The 25,301-nt window shown below is 50.7% G+C and overlaps 1 protein-coding gene across 1 annotated transcript in view; it reads right to left on the minus strand.

Annotated features, from left to right (window-relative positions):
* CAPN8 (calpain 8) overlaps positions 1-22,843 on the minus strand; it is a 40,998-nt gene extending 18,155 nt beyond the window's left edge. Inside the window, exons 1-9 of the mRNA XM_090263336.1 lie at positions 22,562-22,843; positions 19,931-20,000; positions 8,751-8,869; positions 8,121-8,254; positions 7,229-7,397; positions 6,156-6,239; positions 4,509-4,594; positions 2,705-2,779; positions 1,875-2,035 (exon numbers count right to left, since the gene is read on the minus strand). Coding sequence (XP_090119462.1) covers positions 1,875-2,035; positions 2,705-2,779; positions 4,509-4,594; positions 6,156-6,239; positions 7,229-7,397; positions 8,121-8,254; positions 8,751-8,869; positions 19,931-20,000; positions 22,562-22,798 — 1,135 coding nt within the window. The 5' untranslated portion in view covers positions 22,799-22,843. The remainder of the gene's footprint in view (positions 1-1,874; positions 2,036-2,704; positions 2,780-4,508; positions 4,595-6,155; positions 6,240-7,228; positions 7,398-8,120; positions 8,255-8,750; positions 8,870-19,930; positions 20,001-22,561) is intronic.
* Between the last annotated feature and the right edge of the window lie 2,458 nt (positions 22,844-25,301).

Raw genomic sequence — 25,301 nt, forward strand, 5'->3', positions numbered from 1 at the left:
TGACTATACTAGCCGAGGCACAGTGGGGTCGAACAGGGCACTCGAAGGCACACAGCCATCCTGGGGCAGCCAAGTGGCAAAGGGTAATTGAAGAAGACGGCCTGACGGGCATCTCCATGCCAAGGCCTCACCGATCCCAGTAATGACATGCCCTGGGGCAAGAGAGCAGCGGGCAGGGGGGCAGTTCTTACAGCCTCTAAATAAGGGTGCAACTTGATGAAATAACAAGGCATTCACAGGTGACCATGAGCCACGGATAATTATTTTCTTCTTAACAATCAGAGTGCTTATTCAATTCCGCCTTCCCACAATCTCCACTTCCCGATGCTTTTATTTCGGGTACATGGGTATGGATTTCATAGCCAAACACGGTCCGATTCCAGAGGAGGCAGAGCTCAGTCCGTGATCTTCTGTACTCACAGCGTCACCCAAGGGCAGCAGCCATCGTCTTTCCCCGGCAGCCAGTTCGCGATACAGATGGGATAGTGATTTGGCGCATACAGATACCTTAGGGCCTGCAGTCCTGCGCCCCCCCAAACGACCCATGCAAATTTCCTACACATTCTCTAAGAGCTTGCTAATGGCGAGCATATTTTAATTTCTCCCACATGCAACATGAGTGCCCTCTCTACGTTTTTTTGTTTACTCCTCAACAGAACTGGAGGCTGAGCATGGGCCATAAAAATAATGCCTGCCGTCTGCATAACACTCCCTGTTTACAGACCGTAGCAGAAGGTGGGTATTATCACTCCATTTCGAGGACTAGGAAACAGAAGCTGGGACAAGGGGCCCTCCCAGCGTCCCACAGCTGGTAAGCTGAGGGATGGTGGCAGAAGAGGATCTGGCCACCTTCCTCTCTGCTCAGCATCAGCTCTGCCACCAGAGGTGGGTGCTCTGGGTTGGGTGGGGGATGAAGGATAGAGCTGGTCAAGACCAGGCCTGCACTCGTGGGGGGGTTTTATGGCGATGCCGCTCCCACAGCACTGGGCACAGGCCTGCAGCGAGCCGTGTGTGAGCGGAAAGCAGGTGGCCCCGGCCCACGAATAGCCTAAGTCCACCAACACGTGGCCGCAGACCGGGAGAGAGCACAGGCAGGAGAGGAGGACAGCGGAGAAAGCGGCTTTTGCCTTCCTTCTTTCTCCTTAGGGAGGTGGGGTCGGTGTTTTCGGATCTCTTCCTCAGGTGCTGCCTCCGTTGATTCAACCTAGGAGGGGCCTGTATAGGTGGATATTAGTGACCTCCAGCAAACGGGGAGCTGTCTGCCTTTTTTAATAAGATGCGGGTTAGGGCAGAAGCAGTGGCTTTGCACCAGGCCCTCCCCGCGGGGAGTGACCACTCACAGGCCCTGGATGCAGCCATCCATGACCCACAAGGTCGGGTCCCTCCACCTCGGACTCAGGCGCAACACAAAGAGAGGGCTGCTGTGATGGGTGCGGTCACTTGGAACAGGAGATGAGGCCCCGTGTTCCTCTACCAGGCCACTAGCCACTCAGTCCCCGAGCTCAGTGGGACGGGTGCCAACCACCTAGGTCAGGTGGGAATGAACACAGGACTGAGCGCAAGGTGCCAAGACATGGTTAGTATGGAGAAGCACATTCTTGGAGGGCAGGGGGCGGGTGGGTGAAGCAGGGACGGTTGGACACACAGACGCTGGAGAACGGTGTCACCTGATTTCGGGCCACAGGTGAAAGCTGCAGAAGCACCGCCTACGCCCATGACCCTGGCCTCCGAGCCCTGAGCAAGCAGGGCCTCCAAGCGTTGCCCAGAAACCAGAGGACAGAGTGCAAAGGCGTTACCCAAAGATGTACATACAGAGACACCCAGCCCGGGAGGACAAGCCGGAGGAGATGGGCCCAGGCAGCCGGGTGCCTTACCTGGGTAGTTCTGGCAGCCGCCGGCGCTGGAGCCCCGTGCCCAGCGGCCGTGGAAGAGCACCAGGTTCCACTTGTGAACCTCCTCGCTGCTCAGGGAGTCTGGGGACAGGTTGCAGATCTCCAAGCGAGAGAACTGCCTCAAAAAGTCCGGAAAAGACATCCTGGGGGCAGAAGGGGCAGAGGGCTCTCCGTCACAAGAGCTGGGCTGGGAGGGTAATGCGTGACTTCTGGGCATGGGGAACAGGCCAGAGGTCAGCACTCAGCTTTTCTACAGCCCACAGATATAAACCCACAGGGGCTACTGTCCAAGGTCATAGCTGCACAGCCAAAGCAAAGAGAATGAACTGGAAACTGGAAGAGACCGGAGGAGGTGAACCAGACAAAGCCCCGCCTCCAGGGTGAGTTCCATCTAAGCCTACAAGGTTTCCTCCTCCCTCATTCTGATCCACGTGCAGCAGAGAGATGCCTCTAACCCATGTCATAGTCTAAGGCTGTCCTTACTGCCTTCCTTACCCTGCCACAAAGGAAGTTATCCTAGTTAGGTAGTAAGCTAAATCTTAGATCAAAGATGTGGATGGATTGCTCTGATTACACGGGAAAGATATGGAAGGTAAGGAAGACAGGTAAGAGCTAATCTACAGAGGGCCCAGATCTCGGGCAACCTGGCATGGGGGCAGAATCACACTAGGGGCAACGGGGAGGAGCATGAGAGCCCCCTGGCCAGGAACCGTGTTGAATTTCCAGACACCCTGAGACACGCTGCCCGCCCTGTCCGAACAGAAGGTGAACCCGCAGCCATGGGCCAGCTCTCTGGTACACAGCCCCCTCACCAAAACTCTCCATCCTCAGCTCTTCGGTCCAGCTCTTCTTTCTGCCTGGGATCTATGTGATTCCACTCTGGTGCACTGGGGGAGAAAATTAAATGAATTTCTAAATTTTTTGAAGGAAGCTGAGGTCGCTCCTAAAGGGTTGTTATAATGCAAACTGTTTGCTGTTGCTAAACTTTCTCTGAATGTCCAGAAATGGAATTTAAAAAAGAAAGAAAGAAAAAGCCTAGGAAAAATGCAGGACAGACCATGTGGGGAAGGGCCACAGTCCAGGGACAGGGACTCCATGGTCACTAGCAGGGTGACCCAGACCTGGGGCAAGAGCATGATGCCATGGTCATGCCCGAATCTCACTCTCCAGACAGCTTTGCATTTCTAAGGAGGGAGGCCAGGCCCCTGGGCACAGAGATGGGGAAGCCGGGGACAGAGACCCTAGAGCGCCTGTCACAGAAAGGCAGGCCTGCCCATGTCAGTTAGTAAGCCGTCATCTTGCTTATCTGGAGGTCTGGGGGAAGGTACTGTGAGAGGGGCTGACCACCTCTGGGCACAGGGCTGTGGTCCACTCCCCTAGCCTGTAAGAATGACAACCAGGCCAAGCTTTACGGAATTTCCCTCAAGTAATGTCCCCCTGTGAGGTCCCCTGCTGGTGGCCTTTCCATGGCAATACCCACAAACTTTGTTCAAATGCCATCTCCAGCTACCTGACCTTTACCTGAAATATGCATGCAATGTCTAAATAACAGAGCAGTACCAAGATCCAAAAAAATGTTTTCTAATCTCTTTCCTGAACGCTTTCACTTGGCAGAACTGGGCTTTGGGCTTTTGCTCAATCCCAGGCAGCCGAATGAAAGACCTTTAATACAGAAGGCCCATCCTGGGCCCTGCAGACCCACGTTTCTTCATGACACAAACCAGGATGAAAGCATTGCAGTTTGGAGCAGTAATGATGTGTGAATTATCTGTAGCAAAGTTTCCTTCAAAGCCCTAGCTGCCTCGCGGTTTCAAGGACAGCACGTGGGGTGCATGCAAAGGTTAAGGACACATTGGGAGGGGGTATCATTGTGACCATTCCCATTTCTGGTGGCTCTTCGTTAACAACACTGGTGACCTCTATTTCCTTTCCCAGTGACAAACTGCCACCCCCATGCTGGCAGTAGAGACTAGGAGGAAACTGTCCCACGTGTTCGACACCCTCAGCGACCTTGATTCAGGGCACAGCAGTCCTGGGTCACCACAGGAGGCCTCACACTGACTTCCTCTCCCCTGCAGAGAGGCCTGCGCAGGAAGAGCCTCTCTGGTCATTAATGACTTTGCGGGGAAAGATCAATACCAACCCGCTGGGAGCCACTCCATTCATCACTGCCTGCTGGGGCCAGTTGGCTCCCAGGACAGAGTTCCACTTTCTGAGCGGCCATTTCCTGTGGGCGCTGAGGGGTTTGGCCTTTGTCAGAGTAGCCAGGGTTTGCGGAGTGGAAAGAATCTAATTGTGACTGATCGATCTCGCCTCTGGATCCCCACGATGTGGCACGTAGAAAACAGACAAACCCTGCAGCGCAGAGCCCAGTCAACGCAGCCACCAAGCTTGCAAATGCCAAGCAGAGACCCAGAACCAGAGACCGGCTAAGCGGGTTGTTCTTTCGCTTTTCCCAGCCTGGACCCATTGCCTACCCTCTTCTGAACAGGCTGTGTGATTTGAGGACAGAAAGCACTGCCAGACTCACTACCCTGTCCATGTGGTCACGACTGCATGTTTATGGGACTCCCTCCTGCCCAGGGAGGCCAGCCCTGGGGGACAGAGTTCACCTACTTGTCACTCCAGGCTCCCGTCCACTCCACTTCTCCCCACGGGTTCCTGAGTCTGATCAGCTTCTCCGGACGGCCACGGAAATCCACCTGCAGGGCCGGCACACACAGAGGAGGTGGCTGGCGCCGTCTCCCGCTGCTGCTGTTCATGTCTGCACCTCACCCTCGCGTTCCATTTGTCAAATGTCCCTAACAACCACGCTTTTATTTGCTTTGGACGTGTATTTTCAGGCCTTGGCCTACTGCTCTGTTTTCCACAATTCGGTTGAGTTAATAGTGAATTCGGCACAAAAACAAGTTTATGTCTGTTTTGACTTGGGTTTACACTTTATAGCTGACTCGGTTGTTAATATATGAGACCTAATGATCATAAATGCCTTCCCCCAAAATACTAGTAGCACAGCAGTTAGCATTTATGGAGCATGTACTATAGACTATGCATGGGGCTAAGTATTTCCAACGCATCATTCCCAGGGCCCTGGTTGGGTAGCTCAGTTGATTAGAGCATTGTCCCAATACGCCAAGGTTGTGGGTTTGATCCCCAGTCAGGGCACGTATAAGAATGCATAAATAAGTGGAACAATAAATAAATGGTTTTTCTTTCTCTTTCTCCCTTCCTCCCTCTCTAAAATCAAGACATTAAAAAATGTCTTATTTCCTCACTTAAACCTCCAGACAATCCTGTTAGCTGGGTCTGTTATTATCTTTATTTTACAGCTCAAATATCGGAGCCTCAGAGAGGTTAAGGGATCCACAATTACTTAGTTACAAGGGGTAAATGGAGGGCAGGCACCCAGGCAGTCTGTCTCCAAAGCCCGTACTCATAAATCCATACACGCTGCCTTCCCCTACTTTCTGCTGAACAGTCACTATGAGTCCCACACCACTGCCATGAGTTGTGGGGTCTTCAGTGCCTGCCTTCCCTTTATTATCTTCCGTCGTGCCCTAGTCCGATGCTTACACATATTCCTATCTGGGCATTGACTTGATTAAAGAACATATTCATGAAACACAAACACATGGAATGAATATCTATGCCATTTTAATATATAACAAGATCTGAGACACGCATTCATTTCCCTTTTTGCCTTGGCCACCAGGAAACCCAAAGCAAAATTAATTTCTCAGTTGTTGCATATAGTAAATAAAAATAATGACAATTACTTAGTAAATAAATAATATAGTACATAAAATAATGAAAAGCATAGCCCACACTCTCCCCTTGGGTTGGAGAGTGAGGAATACCTGCACTTCTTCCCATTAGTATACCCCACCCTGACAGCCGGGGCAGGCACCCGTCTTCTCTGGGTTCCCACTGCCTTACCTGTACAAACACACTCCTTGGAATGAGAACCTAACTGACAATTTCTACAACCTTCTTCTAGAGCCTTCTTCCTCTTCCTGGCCACATTCCAGAGGAGAACCTACATTTGAGGTCACATTCCCCATCTCCCAGTGGGGAAAAGTCAGAAGGACCCTTGGACCAAGTAAGAACTGACCACACATGCGTGGCATCGGGGCGCTGTGCAGCCAGAGACCTCAGCCAGGCACGGGAACTCTTGGGGGTGAGCCCCCCACCTCTCTCAGGGTGGCTGTGACTTGTGGTCGTATCATGACTTATTACCCTTCCACTCCCTGTGCCCGATTTTACCTCCTCAGCTCCAGTGACGGAGTATGCGTGACTCTTGACCAGCTTCTGACTGGTGATGGCTTCTGTTTCAGCTGCACTGGAGACCTGAGTTGAGAATAAAGTTCGCTCAGGGTGGCTGACCCTGAGCTTGTCGGGCTGGTCCTAAAATGCCTTCCAAGGACACACTACACAGCCACAGAGGCCTCCGTGTGGGGGGCTGGGGGTGCAAGTGTGACAATGAACCGCAGGTGAATAAATGGAGCCTCTCCAGCCGGCCCCTCTTTAATCAGCCCTATAGTTCCAGGCAGGGAGCTGTGTGGCTGCCAAGCCTAGAACGTGATTACCAGCCCTTAAAATGTCACAGGAAACTGGGAAGTCATTTATTCTCCAAGGGTGAACTCATGCTGCCTGAAGAAGACTGATTACCCATGACGACTGCCCGGGACGAGTTCTGGCCCCCACTGTGGTGGGTGACCGAGTTTCTCCAGCACCCTTCCCATTTCACAGTCTGCCCCTCCCCCATGCCCAGGTGGCTCCTGCACACATCTCCTGCTGCGGTTTTCATAGAGACATGTCATTCGCTTGCCTGAGGTCGCCAGGGAAGGGCAGGAGAAAGAGAAAGAGCCGGGTAGTGTCCCAGCTCTGGTGTCACGCCACCTGGGTGCTCCCTACAGCCACGCCCCCAGACAGGGTGAGGGTGCTGGTTTCAGGACCTCTTGCTTTTGCAGAGTCCATTCAGTATTGTCAGTCATCTTATTTGTTTTCCAAAATCCCAAAATTGCCCTGTAAAAAGGCATCGCAAAGTAGGGCTAGGGTCCAGGGATCAAGGCTACGTTCTCAGGGCAATTTCCGCAGAACCAAAGCGGCTCTACCTGTCAGGAGAACCTGCGGCTCCTAATATGAGACCAATCCCCGTGCCTACCCGCTAATTAGATGTTAACCGGCTCCCACGTGCTAGGGACCAATATGGCACAGGACCTGCCCATTAAGTCCGAGGCTCTGCTCTGGCCCAGCGTCTTCCTGGGCTCCTGGCCCCTGTCCGGTCCCTTCCCTACCACACACGGGGAGGGGAGCGAAGATAGCCATCAGCTCACATCAATGGAGCAGGCCAGCAGAGACCCCGCACGGAGCGCCTTCCGGATGATCTGATACAGACTGGCTGGCGGCTTCCTCAGGTCAAAGAACTCAGAGATGCCCCCCGTGAAATCCTCAAACCCCTCCACTGTGGAGCCCCCAGTGAGAGCCTCATAAGAGCCGTTGAGCCTGTTGAAAAAGAGAAAAAAGCAGCACCCGCAGCCATTAGCTACCCCAGGGAGGGAACCTTGTGGGTTGGGGCAGAGACAATGCTAGGACATGGTGTCATCTATAAGCTGAAAGAGGAGCCTTTGCTGATTTCGCTGTGGCCCAGGAAGGTGCTGAGGCCAGTTTCCTGTGGCCAGCCCAGCACTTTGCCAGGAAGGAATCTCAGACCACCTCTGACCAGGCCACCCACTCCTAGGCAGAGCAAAGTGCGACCTTTCCAGAGCTGACCCTATTTTCTTGGGTCTCTGAGGGTGGGGTGGGGACATGAATAGTGATGAGGGGACCCTCCCTCAAGGCTGAGAGGCACCCCATGGGGCTGCTATAGGAATAAGGCTGGGAAGGAACTGGGTGCCAGGGAAGGGTGCCGGCAAATGACACTAATCAAAAGAATCCAGAAGAAGGCTTTGAACGTTGAATGCCAGGGAAAAGGACAATAGCTCTTGAACAAAGGGTCAAGGGACTCTGTGGCTTACCCCCGGTCACACACTCATGCGGGACAGAGCTGAGCATTTAAACTCCCAGCCCCATTTTCTGTTTCTCTTAGTTACGGAGGGACACAGCACATGGGGTCCAGGTGCGGGGAAAGACTTGGATGTGACACCCTGAGTTTGGGGGACAGGAGCAGGCGAGATTCTCCAAGAAGACGGTGGGTCTCCAAGCTCCCAGCTGTCGCCCCCCACTCACTTGGCGTAGGCCTTCTCCAGCAGGGCGCTCCAGAACTCGCTCCCCTCTGCCGAGTGCAGGAAGAGCAGCTCCCCGTCCTTGGTGGGCAGCCTGTCGTCCACCACCACATCCACCCACTCGCCGTACTGCCAGAACTGTGGAGTGCAAACAGCGGCTGCGCAAGGGGCGGAGCTGATGGGGGCAGTGATTCTCTCCAGGGGACCCCAGAAGGAGCCTCTGAGGGGCTCAGAGTGCACACCTTGGACCTTGAGTGAATTCCAAGCTCCTTAAGAGCAGGATCTGTGCCTTACTTATCCGTGCACATTGGAGACACCAAAGTGGCTGGGAAGCATTGAGTCCAGAGTCTGAGACTGTGGGTAAGAAAACTGGCCCGGCATCACGCAGGAGTGACAGTGGGTGACTCGGGCCCACATGTCCTGACACTCACTCCCAAGCCATTCCTCAAGGCCATGAGGCCTGGGGGAGGCGGCAGGGGTGGATGTGTGCGTGACCAGATGGATACGTCAAAGCAATGGTTATCAAACACCAGTATGCACCAGAGCTACCTGGAGGGACTGTTAAATCGTCAGCCACTGGCCCCACCCCCTGAGCTTCTGATTCAGGAGATCTGGGGGACCCAACGCACAATACCTGAAAATGGAAGATTCCCGCGTAGTTCTTCTGGAAGTTCTGGTCCCTGGGCACCACCCGGTAAAGCAGCTCTTCATTCAAGGTCAAAGAAGCAATGGCCGCCAGAAGCCAGCAGTCACCTGCACCAGGTTATAGGGTCACACACAGGTCAGGCCAGGCCTGCAGGGTCCCTGCTTTCTGTGACCCTCACACCACTCCCTTCTAAGCCAGAGAGTCAGACTCTCTTCTTCCCCCATGTCCCAAGGTCATGGGCAACAGTCAGCTCCTGCTCCCTCCCTGGGAGTCATGCACTCAGATTGGAATTTCTCTGGTCCTCCCTATCACCCCAAGTGCTGACCACGTCACATCTCCAAAGCGCTCAACCAGCGGGAAATAGTGGAAAGAAAAGAAACCAAAATCAGTCTTTTTCGTTCCTCATTAGCAACTGTGATAAAACATTTGGTTGTGAGAAACATGGGCTCTATCTGCCAGCCCAGGATGTGTGTGTGTGAGCGTGTGTGTGTGTGTGTGTGTGTTCTTTACCCCATGTAATGGTAGAAGACAGAAAACTGGCTCTGTGTCTGTTTACAAGACTGCCCTTTTGCATTTCAGAGCTCACCACGACAGCCTTGGTGCTTAGAACAATCTGGAGATGTTGATTAGCATGATATCAGCATAACAAGGAATAAAAGTCAAGAGATTAAAAATTCTAGGGTTTTCCCTGGCAGGTGTGTCTCAGTCGGTTGGAGTGTCATCCCGTAAGATGAAAGGTCGCAGGTTCAATTCCCGGTTAGGGCACATGCCAAGGTTGTGGGTTCAGTTCCTGGTCAGACCATGTACAGGAGGCAACCGATCGATGTTTCTCTCTCTCATCAATATTCCTCTCCCTCTCTCTCTCCCTCCCTTCCCCTCTCTAAAATCAATAAGCATGTTCTTGGGTAAGGATAAAAATAATTCTAGGGTTAAATAATGGTCACTTCAGATATCCAAGTAGACACAGAAGAAAACAGAAACCCCCTTTCTGTGCAAGGTGGGACCACCCAGACCTGCACTACTGAGCTGGGCTTCCTTGGAAGGCACCATCATCCCTCCTGGTATTGACATCAAAAGACTAAGCACAAGCCCAGGTGTCCCTTTCTTACTGTCACATCCTATGATGGACCTATCACCCTGGAACTGATGTCAACCTGTCTCACCCCCATTTACATGCTGATTCTACACCAACTCTGAGCCTCAATGTCTGAGAACCCGGGCAGACAGAGATAACACAGGAAGACAATGAGAGGCACAGGCCTCGGGGGGAGGGGACGGGGCCACTGCTCTGCAACCCTCTCTAAGCAGGGGACCTCCCGCAGACATCAGAGAAACCACACAGCTCTCCCGACTGGGCACAGCCTGTCTCTTTTCTGATACAGACAGACACGCGCGCTCTCAGCCTGGGCCGCTTCCAGCCGCCCACCTAGAGCACTCCTTCCACATTGCAATTCAAGGCACGCAAACAAAACATCCCTCAGCTGCTGCTATCAAATAGAGCTGCCCAGCTGGAAGAGAGTTTAATTTTCTCTTCATCTGCCTCCGTCCTGATGTGTCACAGGGCCCACCTGGCCCTCACGGCAAGCACGGAGCTCCAAGGAGACGCAGCAGGTACGCGGGCTCTTGCATTCCCACCCGTGACTGTATAAGGGTGAGAATGGCTTGTCGTGACAACTACGCTTTTCCTAAGGAACGTGTCCAAATGAGCGTGTTCCCCTTCAAAGAGTCCTCTTGGGAGAATAAACATTTATTCTATTGCTTAAAATATTTCAGGAGCTTGTTTTGGGGACCTGCCTTTGAAGCCTGTGACACATTACTTGGGTTCTTCTCAGTGGGGGACAGAGCTTTGATCTGGAAGCATAGTTTTAATTTCCAACTGCAGCCAAAAGCACCCTGGCTGGCGTGGCTCAGTTGGTTGGAGCGTCATCCGGGTACCAGAAGGTTGGGCGTTTGATTTCCAACCAGGGCACATGCCTGGGTTGCAGGTTCAATCCCCGGTCAGGGCATAAATGAGAGGCAACCAATCAATGTTTCTCTCTCACATCCATGTTTCTTTCTCTCTGTATTTCTTCCACTCTCTCTAAAATTATTAAACTCTTTTTTTTTTAAGCAGCCAAGAGGCTTTTGGATCCAAGTTGACTGGTAAATAAGGTAAACAAAAAATATGGGAAATTATCTTGATGGACAAGTCCCTTCTCCACAGTCACCTCCAATGTGGGCTGGTCACGGGCTAGAGGTCTGGCCAATCAGGGAGCAAAGGTGGGGTCTCTTGGGTCACAGACTTCATGGGAAGTTGGGAAACTACCTGAGCTTTGTCCTTCCTACTCCTTATTTAGGTTATGTATGCACTGGGTTTAGTATCCATTAAAACAATAAATAAACCGATATATTTTTTTATTCTGCTCAAACAATGATCTCCTAGAGCCCCCAGCCACTTCATCAGGAGGCTTCAGGGCTTCCAGGAAACAGAGACATACCCCAACTGGAACAATGAAGTCATTGCTCTGTTCTGCCAGGGAAAGTTCTAGGTCAGCCAAGAAATGATCATCATGAGTCAGGCTTTGCTATAAAAAGAAAGCTCTAAATTCAAAAGTTCCCTTTCTATATTGCAATCAAAGGTTGGAGGCCTGAACACCTGGCGTTATCTGAGGCCGAGGGAGAACGTGGAGATGCTTCTGGGCTACAGAGAGGAGGAGAGAGAGGGCAGGAAAGGGAAACGCCGATGTCTGGTGGGACTGGCACTTCCAAAGGCAATGGTTTGAGCGTTGAAGGAGGGACGGGGGGCCTTGGGAAACGTAATGAAGCCTTTGAATATTTTCATGATTCTCCTCCAACAGTCAAGCAAGAATTGGAAGATGTCATGGGGTTTTCATCTTGTAACTTTTGCAGGAAACGTACACCCCTCCAAAAGTCAACCACCGCTTCACTGCTTGTTCTAAGATTTAGAACAAAGCCGCAATTACTACGCAATCTTAGCGACATCTAAGAAAAAGTTTTTCAGACTTTTTTGTACCATTTTTCAAAGACAAGCACTCACCAAACATTTTTAGAAACTGTTGGCTAAGCAACGTGGGCCTCGGTTTCATTTCCAGCGGCCTCTTCGGACCCCAGAGATGAGGGTTCTGTGTCGTGATTGTCTGCAGCCTGGTGCTTCCTGCAGCACGTCTGGCGGAACGTGACCTGCCAGCACCCCAGCCACGCTTCCCCACCGCCCTTAGGAATAAAGTCCAGAATTCCTTCTAGCTTCAGGTCCTTGTGGCCCCTTTCCACTCAGATCCGCGCTCTCTGCTGCTCTGTGCTCCAGCCCGGACACTTCCTTGCATGCCCTCCCTGGGGCCCTGCTCTTTCTTGCTGAAGGAACCTTCCTTCATATTCTTTCTGCTGCCGGGAACCTTCCCCTCTCCCTCTTTACCCAGAGAGGAGAGACAGGACCAGTGTGTTTGAAGAAGGCACTGAACAAATGTTTGTATAATGAGTGAATGAGCCGTGAAAGTTCTTCCTGGTTCTGACAAATTAACATGTCTGATGGGCCACCATGTCCCTTCCATCCTGTGAGCAACGCACTGCAAGCCTCCCTGACCTGGCCACGTGATCCCACCCTGTGCTATTGGTAAGCGAAGGCTCGGGGTCACCTTCCCGGAACAGCGTCCTCACTGGGTGGTTGCCTTAGAGCAAGCCCCCACTGTTCCGGACGTGGGACCCCAGAGCACAGCAGTCCCTGGCATCGTCCCGGCAGGGGGTGAGGCATTAGGGTCACCCTAGAAGGAGTGTTACCAAAAGAATGTCAAAGATTAGCCCTGTATATTTTTTTATTTAAACTGCACGAGAACGTTTATTTAGAAAGGTGCAGAGGTAGAGGTAGCAGAAGTGAGCCAGCTGGGCTGCGTGGGCCCAGGAAATAAGGTACAGAAGCGGAAGAAGGGCCCTCGAGCTTAGCAGAGAGAAAGGCAAAGGTAAGGCACCCGGGGGAAGGAGACAGGGAGGGGAAAGGTGCAGCCATGCCCCCGAGAGGCAGAGCTGCCTAGCCCCCAATCTTACTGGCATTTTCTGAGCAAAGGTCATGTAGCTTCTTAAGGCGACCATAGTTTTAATATCCTCCGAACCAGCCCTTATGAGCTGCACTACGCATCACAAACTGTACTAAATAACCCACTTTGGTGGTTCCCCACAGGTCGGCTCACATCGCCACTCTCTGGTTCCCATGGTTACCCACAGACATCCACAGACCTGACAGCAGACGGGGGCAGCTGGGCACTGAGGGCATATGAACACCTCGCCGCATTTGGCCAAGGACGGTTTGTGGCTGATCATCTTCTGAATCAGAAACCACCCTGCTTTACCCTCTCAGTTATCAGTGGGGAGAAAAGAGGCAGGAAAGAAAGAAAACGGCATGGCTGAGGGAACTGATTCAAATGACTGCCAAGGTTCTCCTAGTTGCTCAGCAAGCCCCCCACCCTCGCCCCTCCCCGGGCCAGTTCTGACCTGATTTCTGCCCCTGTTAAAAGGACAAGGGCTCGATGGCATGGAAGAGCTTCTAGACCGCCTGCTATTTCCCCCTTAGCTTTAAATCAGACCTTTATTTACTTATTTTTAAATCCTCACCCTAGGATATGTTTTATTGATTTTTAGAGAGAGAGAGAAACATCGATCAGTTGTCTCCCACATGTGCCCCAACCAGGGATCGAACCCACAACCTAGGCATGTGCCCTGACTGGGAATCAAACCGGGGACAATGCTCCAACCAGCTGAGCTGCCCAGCCAGGGCCAGACCTTCCATGCTGTGCAGAGGGGAAATTTTCTTAGCAGATTATAAAAATGGAATTGATTCCCCAGAGGGGAAAAGAATTAGTAAGTAAATACATTTGGGCCTCATGTAAAAACGTCTCAGAGCCAGCTGCAGGGCAGGGGTGTGCTGGCTGAGCTTATCATTCTAATACCCTTTGGATGCAAAAATAAGACAAAATGCTAGAAGCCAGGTCTAATGGAGAAGGGCAGAAAAAGGTGAGTACTAAGAGTCATCGTTTGCTCTGGCCAAGGCTGAAACCCACCTGGTGAGGTACAACGGGGTCCTTCTGTCTGTGCTGGGGCAAGCTGTCAAATGTCCTGTCTAAAAACAACTGAAAGCAGTGGGGCATCCCCAAATCAGAGCTGGGATCCCGAGGCTTCCCAGTGTAAGCACAGGTCCTTCAAGAGCCTCACATGGTAAACATGGGATGATGGGGCGGGGGGGGAGCCTCCATGGCAAGGCGAGGACGGCTTCCCAGCCTCAAACACGTTACGAGACAAGGTGACGTGAACTCAGATGTAAAAACACCTGGGAGCCCAGTGGGGTGTGATGGACAGAAAACAAGGTGTTGTTAGGCTGGCAAAATCATCTCTGTAACGATGTGAATGGAGACAGGAAGGAAGCAAAAGTGGAACAGAGGGGACCCTGGCCCGGTCGGTGGGCAGGTGGCCACAGAGAAAGCAATTCTAACCAGCAGCCAGCGCAGGTGTGGCTGGGGGTCATCGACAGAAAAAAAAAAAAAAGGAAGGAAGGATGGAAACCACAGAACTCCGACCCTGGCGGAAGAGCCCAACACTCCTGAGGGGCAGAGTTCTTCATCTTCCCTGAGTGTGGACCCTTCAGCAGTGCGGTGAAGTCAAGATCAGATCTCAGAAGAATGTTTCTAAAGGCCTAAAATAACAAATAGGCCCATAAAAATTATATTGAAATAGTTATCAAAATATATTTCAAAAAAACATAATATAAAATATAAGGAAGATTGGTGTTCCTTTATTAATGTTCTATATAAAATACCTGGAGTAGAGCCTAATAAACAACATAATTATGAGATAGTGATGGTAGAAGTAGTATTCTGAGATATTTGGAACAACTATGATATGGTAGGAAAGTAAACTGTGATTTCTATTAGTATGCTTCATAACCTACATTCATGCCAAAAGGAAATAAGTTAGTGAGGGGTAGCTCTGGCCTGGTAGCTCAGTTGGTTAGAGCATCATCCCAATATGCCAAGCTTACAGGTTCAATCCCCAGTCAGGGCACATAAAAGAATCAACCACTTAATGCATAAATAAGTGGAACAACAAATTGATGTTTCTCTCTCTCTCTCTCTCTCTCTCTCTCTCTCTCTGTGTGTGTGTGTGTGTGCGTGTGTGTGTGTGTGTGTCTCTCCCTCTCTCCCTAAAAATCAATAAATAAAACATTAGTGAGGAGCAGTGTTACTAAAGATGTAAGAGCAGAATTCTTTCATGCTCTTCTTGAAACAATACTCATAAACCACTGGCTTAAATTCATACTAAAGTGTAAATGGTTGTCTTGGGCCCTTTCCTCACAGTAGACAGGACAGTGGTGATAGTGGGATCAAACAGGAGGGCACTGAGCACTAAGAATAAAGATAGAGAGAAAATACATGTCACAACGAAGGGAAACCCCCATGAGTAGGATAAGACCCTTTGGGCAAAAGCAAACCTGTTCTATGTTGTATATAACTAGACAGCAAGAAACTGTTGCCTGCTGTTTTCCTGTTTCCTGGAGGTCTGACCCTGTGCTTCCCAGAATCAAACAGCAGGTTTGGCCTTTAAGTTCACTGAAGCTTCCCCTGATTGCTCATTAAAAGTAACCACTCAGTCCTAGTGAATTGATTTACTTCACACCAGCCCTTGAAGGAAGCTATGGATCAAAAGGTCTACAAGAGTGCTTTGAAAGATGCTGACCCCAGTCCCCACTGCTGAGAGCAGTGTGTGCCTGGCCCCTGTTCCAAAAGGGCAGCCCCTCCTGGAGGGCGTGCATTGACTCACAGAGAAAAATCAACGTGAGGGATGCATCAGAGAAGTCACCTGAATCTAAGTCATCATCATTGGTTCTTTGTCTTTAAAGACATGTGAAATGGGCCAGTCACTCCCTTTCCGAAACAAGAATACACAATATAAAACTATCCAATAAAGACAACAAAGATGAGAAAGACATCAAGTCTGCAGAGGTGAAGAGAAAAAATCAGGGGAAGACAAAAAGGAGCTTGGAAGAGATAAGCCCACAGGAGCACAACACACACACAGATATAATAAGTCCGGCAGGGGAAAATAGGCCAGGAAGGCTGGACAAAGGGAGAGAAACCCCAATGCTCACCGAACCCTTCAAAGGAAAGCTTATCTCACTGCTAATCCTGCTCAGCATGGAAAATAAAGCACCACTAGATCAAAAGTTTGGATAACCATGGCAGCATTTGTTATTCAGAAAGCCCTCTCCTTTCTGTCTAGATTCTGGAAGTCTCCGCTCTTCACTTGTTAAAGAAGAAAATTCGCTTCTTATTCGTGCAAGCGGCTAGCGTCGAAATTCATTTTTCAGAGACCAAGGTCATCTATGGTTGTACAGCAACATCCTTTAGGCCCATTTACATCTAAAGCGATTCCCGGTCCCGATGCATTTTTACAACCATCGGCACAACGGATACCTGTCTCTGTGTTTCCCTGCAGGTAGACAGATGGCACAGGCGTGACCTATTGTGTGGGGGGCATGAAGCCAGAAATGTGTATTTCGCACACAGGACAGGGTCTATTTCATTGGCCACAGAGGCCTCAAGAAGTTTGGGGACATGTATGGGCCAATGTGCAACAGAGAGACAGAATGTGCTGGAAGAAGCAGCAAAGGACCAGCGAGGTCTCTGCAGTGTCCTGAGTGAGATGTGCCAACCACGAGCTACAAATGAGCCCCCACAGGTGTGCGCTACAGGGTCACACACTTAAAATTTACTCCATCACCATAGGGTGCGGCCCTGAGATTTCCTCCCTCTCTAGTGGGACACTGTGTGTGGCCCACGTAAGATGTGGTGAATATGGGCTTTACCAGGAGGACAGAGTGTGGAAAGCCTGGGTAGCAAGAGTCGCTCCCCCTCAGAGTGCCATGTGAAGAGAGCCAAGCCTGGGGACCCAGGGAGAACTTGGCCTTGGGGCCTGTTCCCTCAAAGTTACCCATTCAGCTCTGGCTGGTGTGGCTCAGTTGTTTGGAGCGCTGTCCTGTAAAGTGAAAGGTCACCAGTTCAATTCCTGGTCAGGGCACATCCCTAGGTTGCAGGTTCAGTCCCTGGCCAGAGCACTTACAAAAGGCAACTAATCAGTGCTTCTCTCTAACATCAATGTCTATCTGTCTGTCTGTCTCTCTCCTCACCCCCCAACTCCCTCCCTTCCTCTCTCTCTCTCTAAAATCAATAAGAATGTCCTTGGGTGAGGATTTAAAAAAAAAAAAAGAAAAAAGATACCCATTCAATGACTTTTGTGAAAACCAAACCACACTGCCTCCTGCAGAGACTGAGCTACCCAACACAAAGTCATATTCTGCAGTAAGAATTATCGGGACGACCGAATCTTTAGTACTATGGAGCTCTCCATCTTTGTTTTCCTAAAATTGTGCATCCAGAAGAGGCCTGCTCCTGGGCTCTACGTCAGCACAAACTCTGCTAGGACCCACTTTCAGGGTGAAGGCCTGGCTGAGCGTGAACAGCGAGGAGGAAGGCAGAATGACACACACACACACCCGCCTATAGCAGCCACACTCGGACGTGCTAATGACAGGATGGAGAGAGAAGGACATTCTCTGCAACACTTTTTACAATAGAGGAAATAACCCCAGCGTCCATCAGTAGGAGAAAGGATCAATCAGTTGTGGTCCATCCCATGCAGTGAAGCACAGGACTCTGAGCAGTTAAAAAAGAACGAAGCTCTTATCCACTGATATGAGAAGATCTCCAAGATATTTTCTTTCTTTTTTTAATTCTCATCCAAGGACATATTTACTGATTTTAGAGAGAGAAGAAGGGAGGTGAGGGAAGAAGGTCAATGAGAGAAACACCAATTGGTTGCCTCCCATATACACCCTGATTGGGAATAGAACCCACAATCTAGGTACGTGCCTTGGCCAGGAATCAAACCCAACAACTTTTTCTTGGTGTACAGGACAATGCGCCAACCAACTGACCCACTCCGCCAGGGCTCCGAGATATTTTCTTAATTGAAATAATGGCAAATAATGGCAAGGTGCAAACAGTGTTTATAGTATGCTGCTTTCAATGCAAGAAAGGAACAAAAATTAAAATATGTATTTAGATTGGCTTGCCTTTGCATAAAGGAACACAGAAAACATTTTCTGAGCAGTTGCAGGCCAGTGAGCAATGGAGTAGATTTTCACTGTGAACCCTCGGTTAATTTAATTTTTAAACTGTGTGTATGCAGAATAATAATAAACTAGAGTAACACAAAGCACTATAAAAGAGGCATAATTTTCATTATACAGATCAACTGCTGAAAAATGATAATAATAATTTTATAACCTAGAGTAGTCCCACTGCACTGCACTGTAGTCTGAAAAGCCAACCAAGATTTAACACACACTAATCGACATCACGCCCTGATTCAACAAGCACTGTGTGACCCCGCCTTGATCCTGGGTGAGGAATCTCTCCTCCTCATCCTGCCACAAGCCACTACGGTTCAAGGTCAGCCCTGGCTCAGACTTCACAGCCACAGAGGTGACTGTGACTCAGCCACGGGCTCCCGCCCTGGCGCTGGGAGGCCCCCACGTTCTGCTCGCCCAGGCTCCTTCAGATCGACAGGCCACCAGGGCCTGTCCTCAGCCCCTGGCTCCTTCAGGAAGGCGGATTCAACGGGCCCTTTCGGGCCTGTGCGTTGAAAACCACCGCCTCAGAATACAGCATAGGGGGGCGTGGTCAGTAATAGGGCGATGACCAGGTACAGTGCCAGGTGCATGTCAGACATATGGGAGGGTCGCTTCGTAAGTTACACGATGTCTCACCACAATGCTGTACACCTGAAACTGACATAATGTTGAAAGTCAACTGTAACTGAAAAATTAAAATTAATTAATTAAAAAAGAGATCACAGTGATACTGATTAAAAACCACCACCACAACAAAAACCCACCACCTCAGCGCTGGGCTCACCCAGGGAAACCCCTGTGGCGAGGCCCCCCCCACCTCCCCACCCCCGACTTTGATGGGAGCTGGACTCTGCAGGTCAGTTTGGGTCTGTTCCCCACACTCCCAGCCACCAGCTCCGTCCATCAGCAGTGCACGCTCACCATGGTAACGCGCGGGCCTCCTTTCGGAAACCCTCTTTTCTCCTTGCTTAAAACTATTCAAAGGAAGATCTATCCAAGTCGATCAATACAAAGTCGCTCATTAAATACCTTTTCCAACATGAAAAATATCGCTAATGAGGCGCTGTTAAAAGCGTAGATGGGAAGCCGTGCTTCCGTGAGACACGTGCGCAATGAGGTGAAACGTTTAGGGGGAAGGAGAAGACAGGCCACTCGGACCCAGGACGGGAGAGGTCAGATCGCTCCCCCTCTGTGAGGCCTGGCGCGAAGGCTGAGGTTCTGGGGAGCGGCACACATGTTGGCCTGCGGCCCCCTGAATCGTTCTTACCCTCCGTGAGCTCTGGCTAAGGGCATATTGGCTGTATTCTTTAAAGGAGAGAACACTGGAAGCATAGAAAACAAACGCCCTGTGATTTTTCAAAATCAGAAAGGTTTCCAGCAGGCTGAAAACAGGTTTGCCCGGCTCAGACTAGGAAGGGGGAACCTCCTGAAACATCAAGGCTGTCGGGTCATTGTGGATGCTGAGATTTTGTTCGTCTTGCTGGTTTTCGCCAGGTATAGGATTTGTCTCCTCCCTGCTTTCCTTTCCAGTTCCATCTTTTGCAGCTGCCATTGGCTGTTGGTTTGGAAACCCAGCAGCTTCCATTCAGAGCCACACCGCCCCCTAAAATGTCAGTATTATCCAGCTCGCCTGGGTTTCTGACACCTGAGGTTAGAGTTTACAAAACAAAACAATATAAATAATTTCCAAGGCTTAACTGCCCTTGATTGGAGGGAATCTGGAAATTTAAGAAGGGAGAGGTTTTCTTAATCCTAAAATCCAGGGCATGTGGAAGAAGCCTGGCTAGAAAGATAGGATCCTTGTTTTCTTGTTAATTACAAAAGCGTCTGGTATGACAGTTCCTAATTGTATAGACAAGGCCATTTCACAGGGCAAATTGTGTCCACTTAAAGGTAACTACTGTGGGTCCAGCCTAACAGCTTAATCTGATGCTACTCACTGCATATACACACCCGCCCTGCCCCAAAGCAAATAGGACTGTCCCCAGTGACTCACCAAGACCACCTTGACAAATGTCTGTGCGTGTGGCTCCACCAACGATAAACTGGGGGCTGGGACACAACTCCTGGAAGCAATTTGGGACAAAATACAAGTCATAAAGTGTCCAGTAACAGTGGGAACAGGGACAAAGATGATCTCAGGGTTATTGAATTCAGATCTCAAAGCAACCCAGCGCCTCGCCAACTGTATGCCGCTCATTCTATTACTGAAAACTCTCCCCTCTCTGCTTCTGGAGCCTGAGTTGCCCTTGACTTTCTCCTCCCCGCTCTAAACACCCTTTCTCTGTCTCCTTCAAGGGTTCCTCTGCTCGGCTCACCCCTAAGAGTCAGGGAGCCCCTGGCCAGGTCCTCAGCCCCCTGAAGTGGCCCTGTTTCATACAGCAATGGCCTGCCCTAAGCATTCTCTCTTGGTAACATCGCCCACATCCATGGCTTCAACTCCTAACTACAGAACATGCTGCACCTCCCACACACATCCCCTGAGCTGTACAGTCAATTAGCCAGGTCACACTGTTCATGTGATATAAGCTCATTAGACTCACGTCCAAGAAGTCTACCAAGTTCTGCTAAAATTTTGAGTTCGGTTTTGAAGACAGAGTGGTGTCCAAAGGCCAGAAACAAGTAAAAGTATTAAAAACCAGAAGGGTGCTAAGAGGATAATAAGTAGCTGGAATGTCCATCTTACATGTTATTCTTAGCATAATTCAAAATGCAATGCCCCTCCCTCTGGGAAAAAAAACAACCAACAAACACCATGACTAATGTGACTCTTTCAGGGGCCACAGAATGTCCTCAGCTTTGTAAGGAGATGGCATCTCAGCCTTGTGCCTGACAAACATTCCCAAAGTCTCCTCTCCGTGGCTAAATTTCTGTTGGAACTCAGGTCAGAGGTACAAAGTAATCCGGCAGCCAAAGAGGTTGAAAAGAGGCACACTAGGGACACTATTTTTTCCTTCCTGACTAGCAATCGTGTCCCTTCAGTGGTAATGGAGACCATGACTCACATAAGGATCTCAACACATATCACTCCAGCCTCGCTCGTATCAGCCTCTGATGAATAGGTTCAAGGGCAGCACAGGCATCAGGGGAAAATCCAAGGCAGGAAGTGACTTCAAGTTCATGTTCTTGGTGGCAATGGTAACTTGGAAACATTGCTCCCCCGGGGGCAGTAATCCATGTCGGGCATTTCAGGAAACCCCGTGCCATCGCCTGCTCCTTCATCCTCACAACCTCTACGGCCACTACGTAGCCCAGCACCCCGGTCCCTCTAGGATCCGGCCCCAGCTGACATTTTCAGCCTCATCTCCTGTTTCCCACAATGTTCTCTGTCCCCTAATTATATACAACGGACTACTGCCTTTGTCTGAATATTCTTGCTCTAAATACACTTCCACAGCCCAGGGCCTTTGCTCACACCTGAGCCTTCCTAGTCTCGGCCACGAGCCCCTCTTCCACCCACCCCAGCCCAAATGTCTGCAGTGATTAGCCTTCCCCTACCCCTTCCCAACAGGGCACAGCCAATACCCGACCAAACCCAGAGGCCTAAAAACTGTCCATTGAAATGAAATGTCGCTGTCAACTCTTGAGATCAGAACATAAAACCATGATTCCCAACCTTGATTTTGCCAACACCCCAGGGGAACGCCACAGTTTTCAAGAGGGGCGGGAGCGTGGACGTGGTTGGGCAGGAGGGAGGCAGATGAAGGGGGAGAAGTCTCTGGAGTTCAATGACAGTCAGACCACAGCCGAAGAATTATCTTCGTATCCTCCCTCGTCAACCACAGTCAAGGAGATCGGTACCATGACTTGACGTTCCCGTCATGGTCTAGAAGACAAAGGCTCCCTGGCCAAAGGCCACTGAGCATGTTCTCTTGGGAGACTTCCTTTGTGGCAGACACTGAGCAGATTATCTCAATTCTCACAACCACGCTGCAGGGGGGGCTCCTGTCCCTGAGGTTTGGTCACTTCACGAGAATCCCACAGTGGTAGGTCATGAACATGAGTTTTGGGAGGATGGTTCTCCATTCTCTGCCCTTGAGTTTGGGGTGGGACCAGACACGGCATCTAAGAGCCCCTGAGTTCCATCTGCATTCACGGACTCACAGCCCCGACCCTCCACTCACCCACGCTGCTGGGACAATGACACAGTTCATGACCTTAAGCAACCCTGCACCTTTTGCAAGGACGTCACCACTTACACCTAGCATTGACTTCCTTCGTGCGCTCTGGCCCAGGGGCCTGCACAGTTACTACCATGCAGTCTGTGCCTGTTACAGGCCAGGCACTGTGCTCCGAGCTTTATCTCTTGTCCTCATGCCAACCCTGAAAACAAAGGTGCCAGCAGCCCCATTTCACAGATGAGAAAACTGAGGCTCGCAGAGGCTGTCTGTCCAGAACCACACAGGCAGAGCCAGGCTTCAGATCTAACTTGTCTGGTCCCAAAGCCCATGCATGCTCGTCCCTCCAGCCTCACCAGCTTTGAAAACGGTTTTTGATGGGAAGGAGGTGTTCCAAAATATGGGATCTAGGAATTTAGCATCCAGAGCCTTGCCTTCTCCCTCACCCACTTCAGACCAGAAGCGAGGGCCCTCTATCCTGACACTTGACAATAAGGCCATCTCCTTACCGGGGGCCGCTTCCAGACAATGCCTTGAGTTTGGGGGGAGCAGGGTCCAAGATCCTTGTAGCCCAAGGCTGATGGGCATGCTGGGAACTCTGGGTCCTTAAATAGGACCCCTGAGTCCAAGCACTGCTGCCTGAGGGTCTCGAAGTCCTGGCCCAGGTACTTCACGGCGTTCTGGTTGGAGCCAAGGCCTTCCGCGGCCGCCCGCTGCCTGGAGACTCGGGCCGCTTGGGCTGCCATGGCCGCAGGTGGGTGCCTGCGTGGGGAGCACAGGAGGGCAGGGCTGCTCGGTGCTCTCCAGGGCCTGCCCTGCTGGGAGGGGAGCTATAAGGCAGGCTGGAGGGGAGGTGGAGCAGGTAAGCACTTCACCTGAGGCCTTCCTCCACAGGGCAGTGAGTCACTGCCAGGAGCAAATATGTACCCAAGGTGCAAATGAACAGCCCCACCTTCCCCAGCTGCCCTTCTGCAGGTGATTTGGAGGCTGAGAGACTCCCAGGGCCCTTCCTAGGCCATCAACCTAAGAAATTCATTAGGATCTCGGCTGTCCCCACCTCTTTGCAAGACCTGCTCACCTCCCCCGGGGCCCATGGGCTGAGAGGAGAAGCTGTCTGCAGCTTGAGGCAAGGGTTCACTGAGGCTCTGTGATCTGAGAGGGATGAGGGTCAGGCGATCAGTGGGGCTCCTTTCTTTCCAGAACACTCTGGTTCCATATTTGCTGGGTAGATAACCAGAAAGGGGTGATGCACGGAGTGGATCAGAGCAAGCCCACAGGACGCTGTTCCAATCCTGCGTGAGGTTTTGGCCTCTGACTGCCTGGGTTTCTATCCCAGCTCCACCAGCAGTTAGCTCTATCACCTCCGGCGAGTTGTTGGACCTCTCCTCCCCTTAATTTTCTCATCTGTAAAACAGGAGATAATAGTAGGACCTGCCTCATAAGGCTGTTTGGAAGAGCTGAGACAGGAGATGTCATTTGCTTAGATTAGTACACAAGTGCCCCACACATGTCGGCTGTCATCATTCCTGGGAATTGGGGTTCTTGGGTTCTAATCTCTGAAGTGAATTATGGGCTCTGAGACCTTGTATGGATCCCTTCTGATCCCTTCTTTTGTGGCTCCAACCTCCTAGGCCTGGTCTACCTTAAGGATATAGACCACCTCGGTGATTTTTTTTTCTTCAATTTGTTGTTCCTCTTATTTATGCATCATTGGTTGATTCTTATATGTGCCCTGACCAGGGATCAAACCTGCAACCTTGGCATATCAGGATGACCCTCCCACCAACTGAGCTACCTGGCCAGGGGCAACACAGTAGTGACTTTTGAACCTTAGTATGTGGCAAGCTGGAAAAGGGTCCCAGAGAGGTACTGAGTCCTAATCTCCGGAACCTATAAATAATGCTTTCCTAGGAAAAAGGATCTTTGCAGATACAATTAAGTAAAGGGTCTTGAAATGGGGAGATGATCGTGGCTCTAAATGCACAGCAAATGTCCTCATAAGACAGAGGGACAGGGAGACTTGTCAACAGGCCAAGAAGGTAAAAGCAATGGGTCCAGAGAGGCAGAGACTGGACCAATGTGGCCTTAGGCCAAGAGAGGCCAGCAGCCACCAAACGCTGGAAGAGGCATGGAAGGACTCTCCCCCAGAGCTGCTGGAGGGTGTGTGGCATTACCCACACCTTGGTTTTTGCATTTCTAGTCTCCAAAACTGTGAGAACATATTTGTGGTGTTTTAAGCAACCAGGTTGGTGATCATTTGTTACAGCAGCCATAGGAAGCTAATACAGTGTGCCTAAGGAGCCCGTGCTTAAAATGCTGATTCTCTCAATTCCCAGCACTGTTCCTCCCTCCCAGAGGAGTTCTGTCTCAGGGGGTCTGCGGGAAGACCCAGGAGTCTGCAGTTTTTAAGCTATTGTCCTAGAGATAATGTTAGTGCAGGGGTCCACAGAGAAGCTCTGGACCTCTGAAGCCCCAGTCCCAATTGTCTAAGCCAACGACAGCCCATGTGGAAAGCTTAGCTATGTGGACAGATCTGGGCAGGCACAAAGAAGGATCTGCTCCCCCGGAGTCCAGGATAAAACCTGGATTCTCAGGTTGCATCAGAAAGGCAAGGCGAAGTGACCTTCAGAGGCTCAAGCACGCATCAGAAGGACTTGGCTATGGCCCTGCCCTTTAGGGGACCTCAGCTCAGCACCCCTTTTCCTTGATTTAGTATCGAGCCCCGCTATCAAGTTCATCCAATGTCCACAGCTGCATTTTCACCGCCCCCCAAGTTGACCCTGGTCTCCTCTGGGTGGCCCCATTCTCCTTTAAAACCAGAAACGTAACTCCATTCAATGAACACAGAATCCTCTTAAGCACATTGGATTCCAGGAGAAATCTAGCAATTCTGTGGGAAAGGAATGCGTATTTTTTTTACCTTGGAATCTGCTGCCTAATTATCTGAAGCTTGTGATTGATGCCCACAAGCAACGTTACTTCACCCAGGTTGGTCATTTCAAACACAAATCTAACCATGTGGTCAAGGGAGGGGGTAGGAGGAGGTGGAAGAGGGTAAGGGGGACAAATGGTGATGGAAAAAATACAATTAAAAAAACCTGACAGTGTTGCTTCTAAGCTCCAGACCCCCAAGGCCAAACTGCTGCTCTTAGGAAAAGCAGCAGAGAGGAGGTTCTGCACAGACCCTGAGGCCCTAAGCAGACCGGCCCTCCCCGCCCTCCACCTCCTCTCCCTCACTCCTCCCTCTGC

Source organism: Furipterus horrens, unplaced genomic scaffold (assembly GCF_987537825.1).
Source record: "Furipterus horrens unplaced genomic scaffold, mFurHor1.1.pri manual_scaffold_15, whole genome shotgun sequence".
Classification (NCBI taxonomy): Eukaryota; Metazoa; Chordata; class Mammalia; order Chiroptera; family Furipteridae; genus Furipterus; species Furipterus horrens.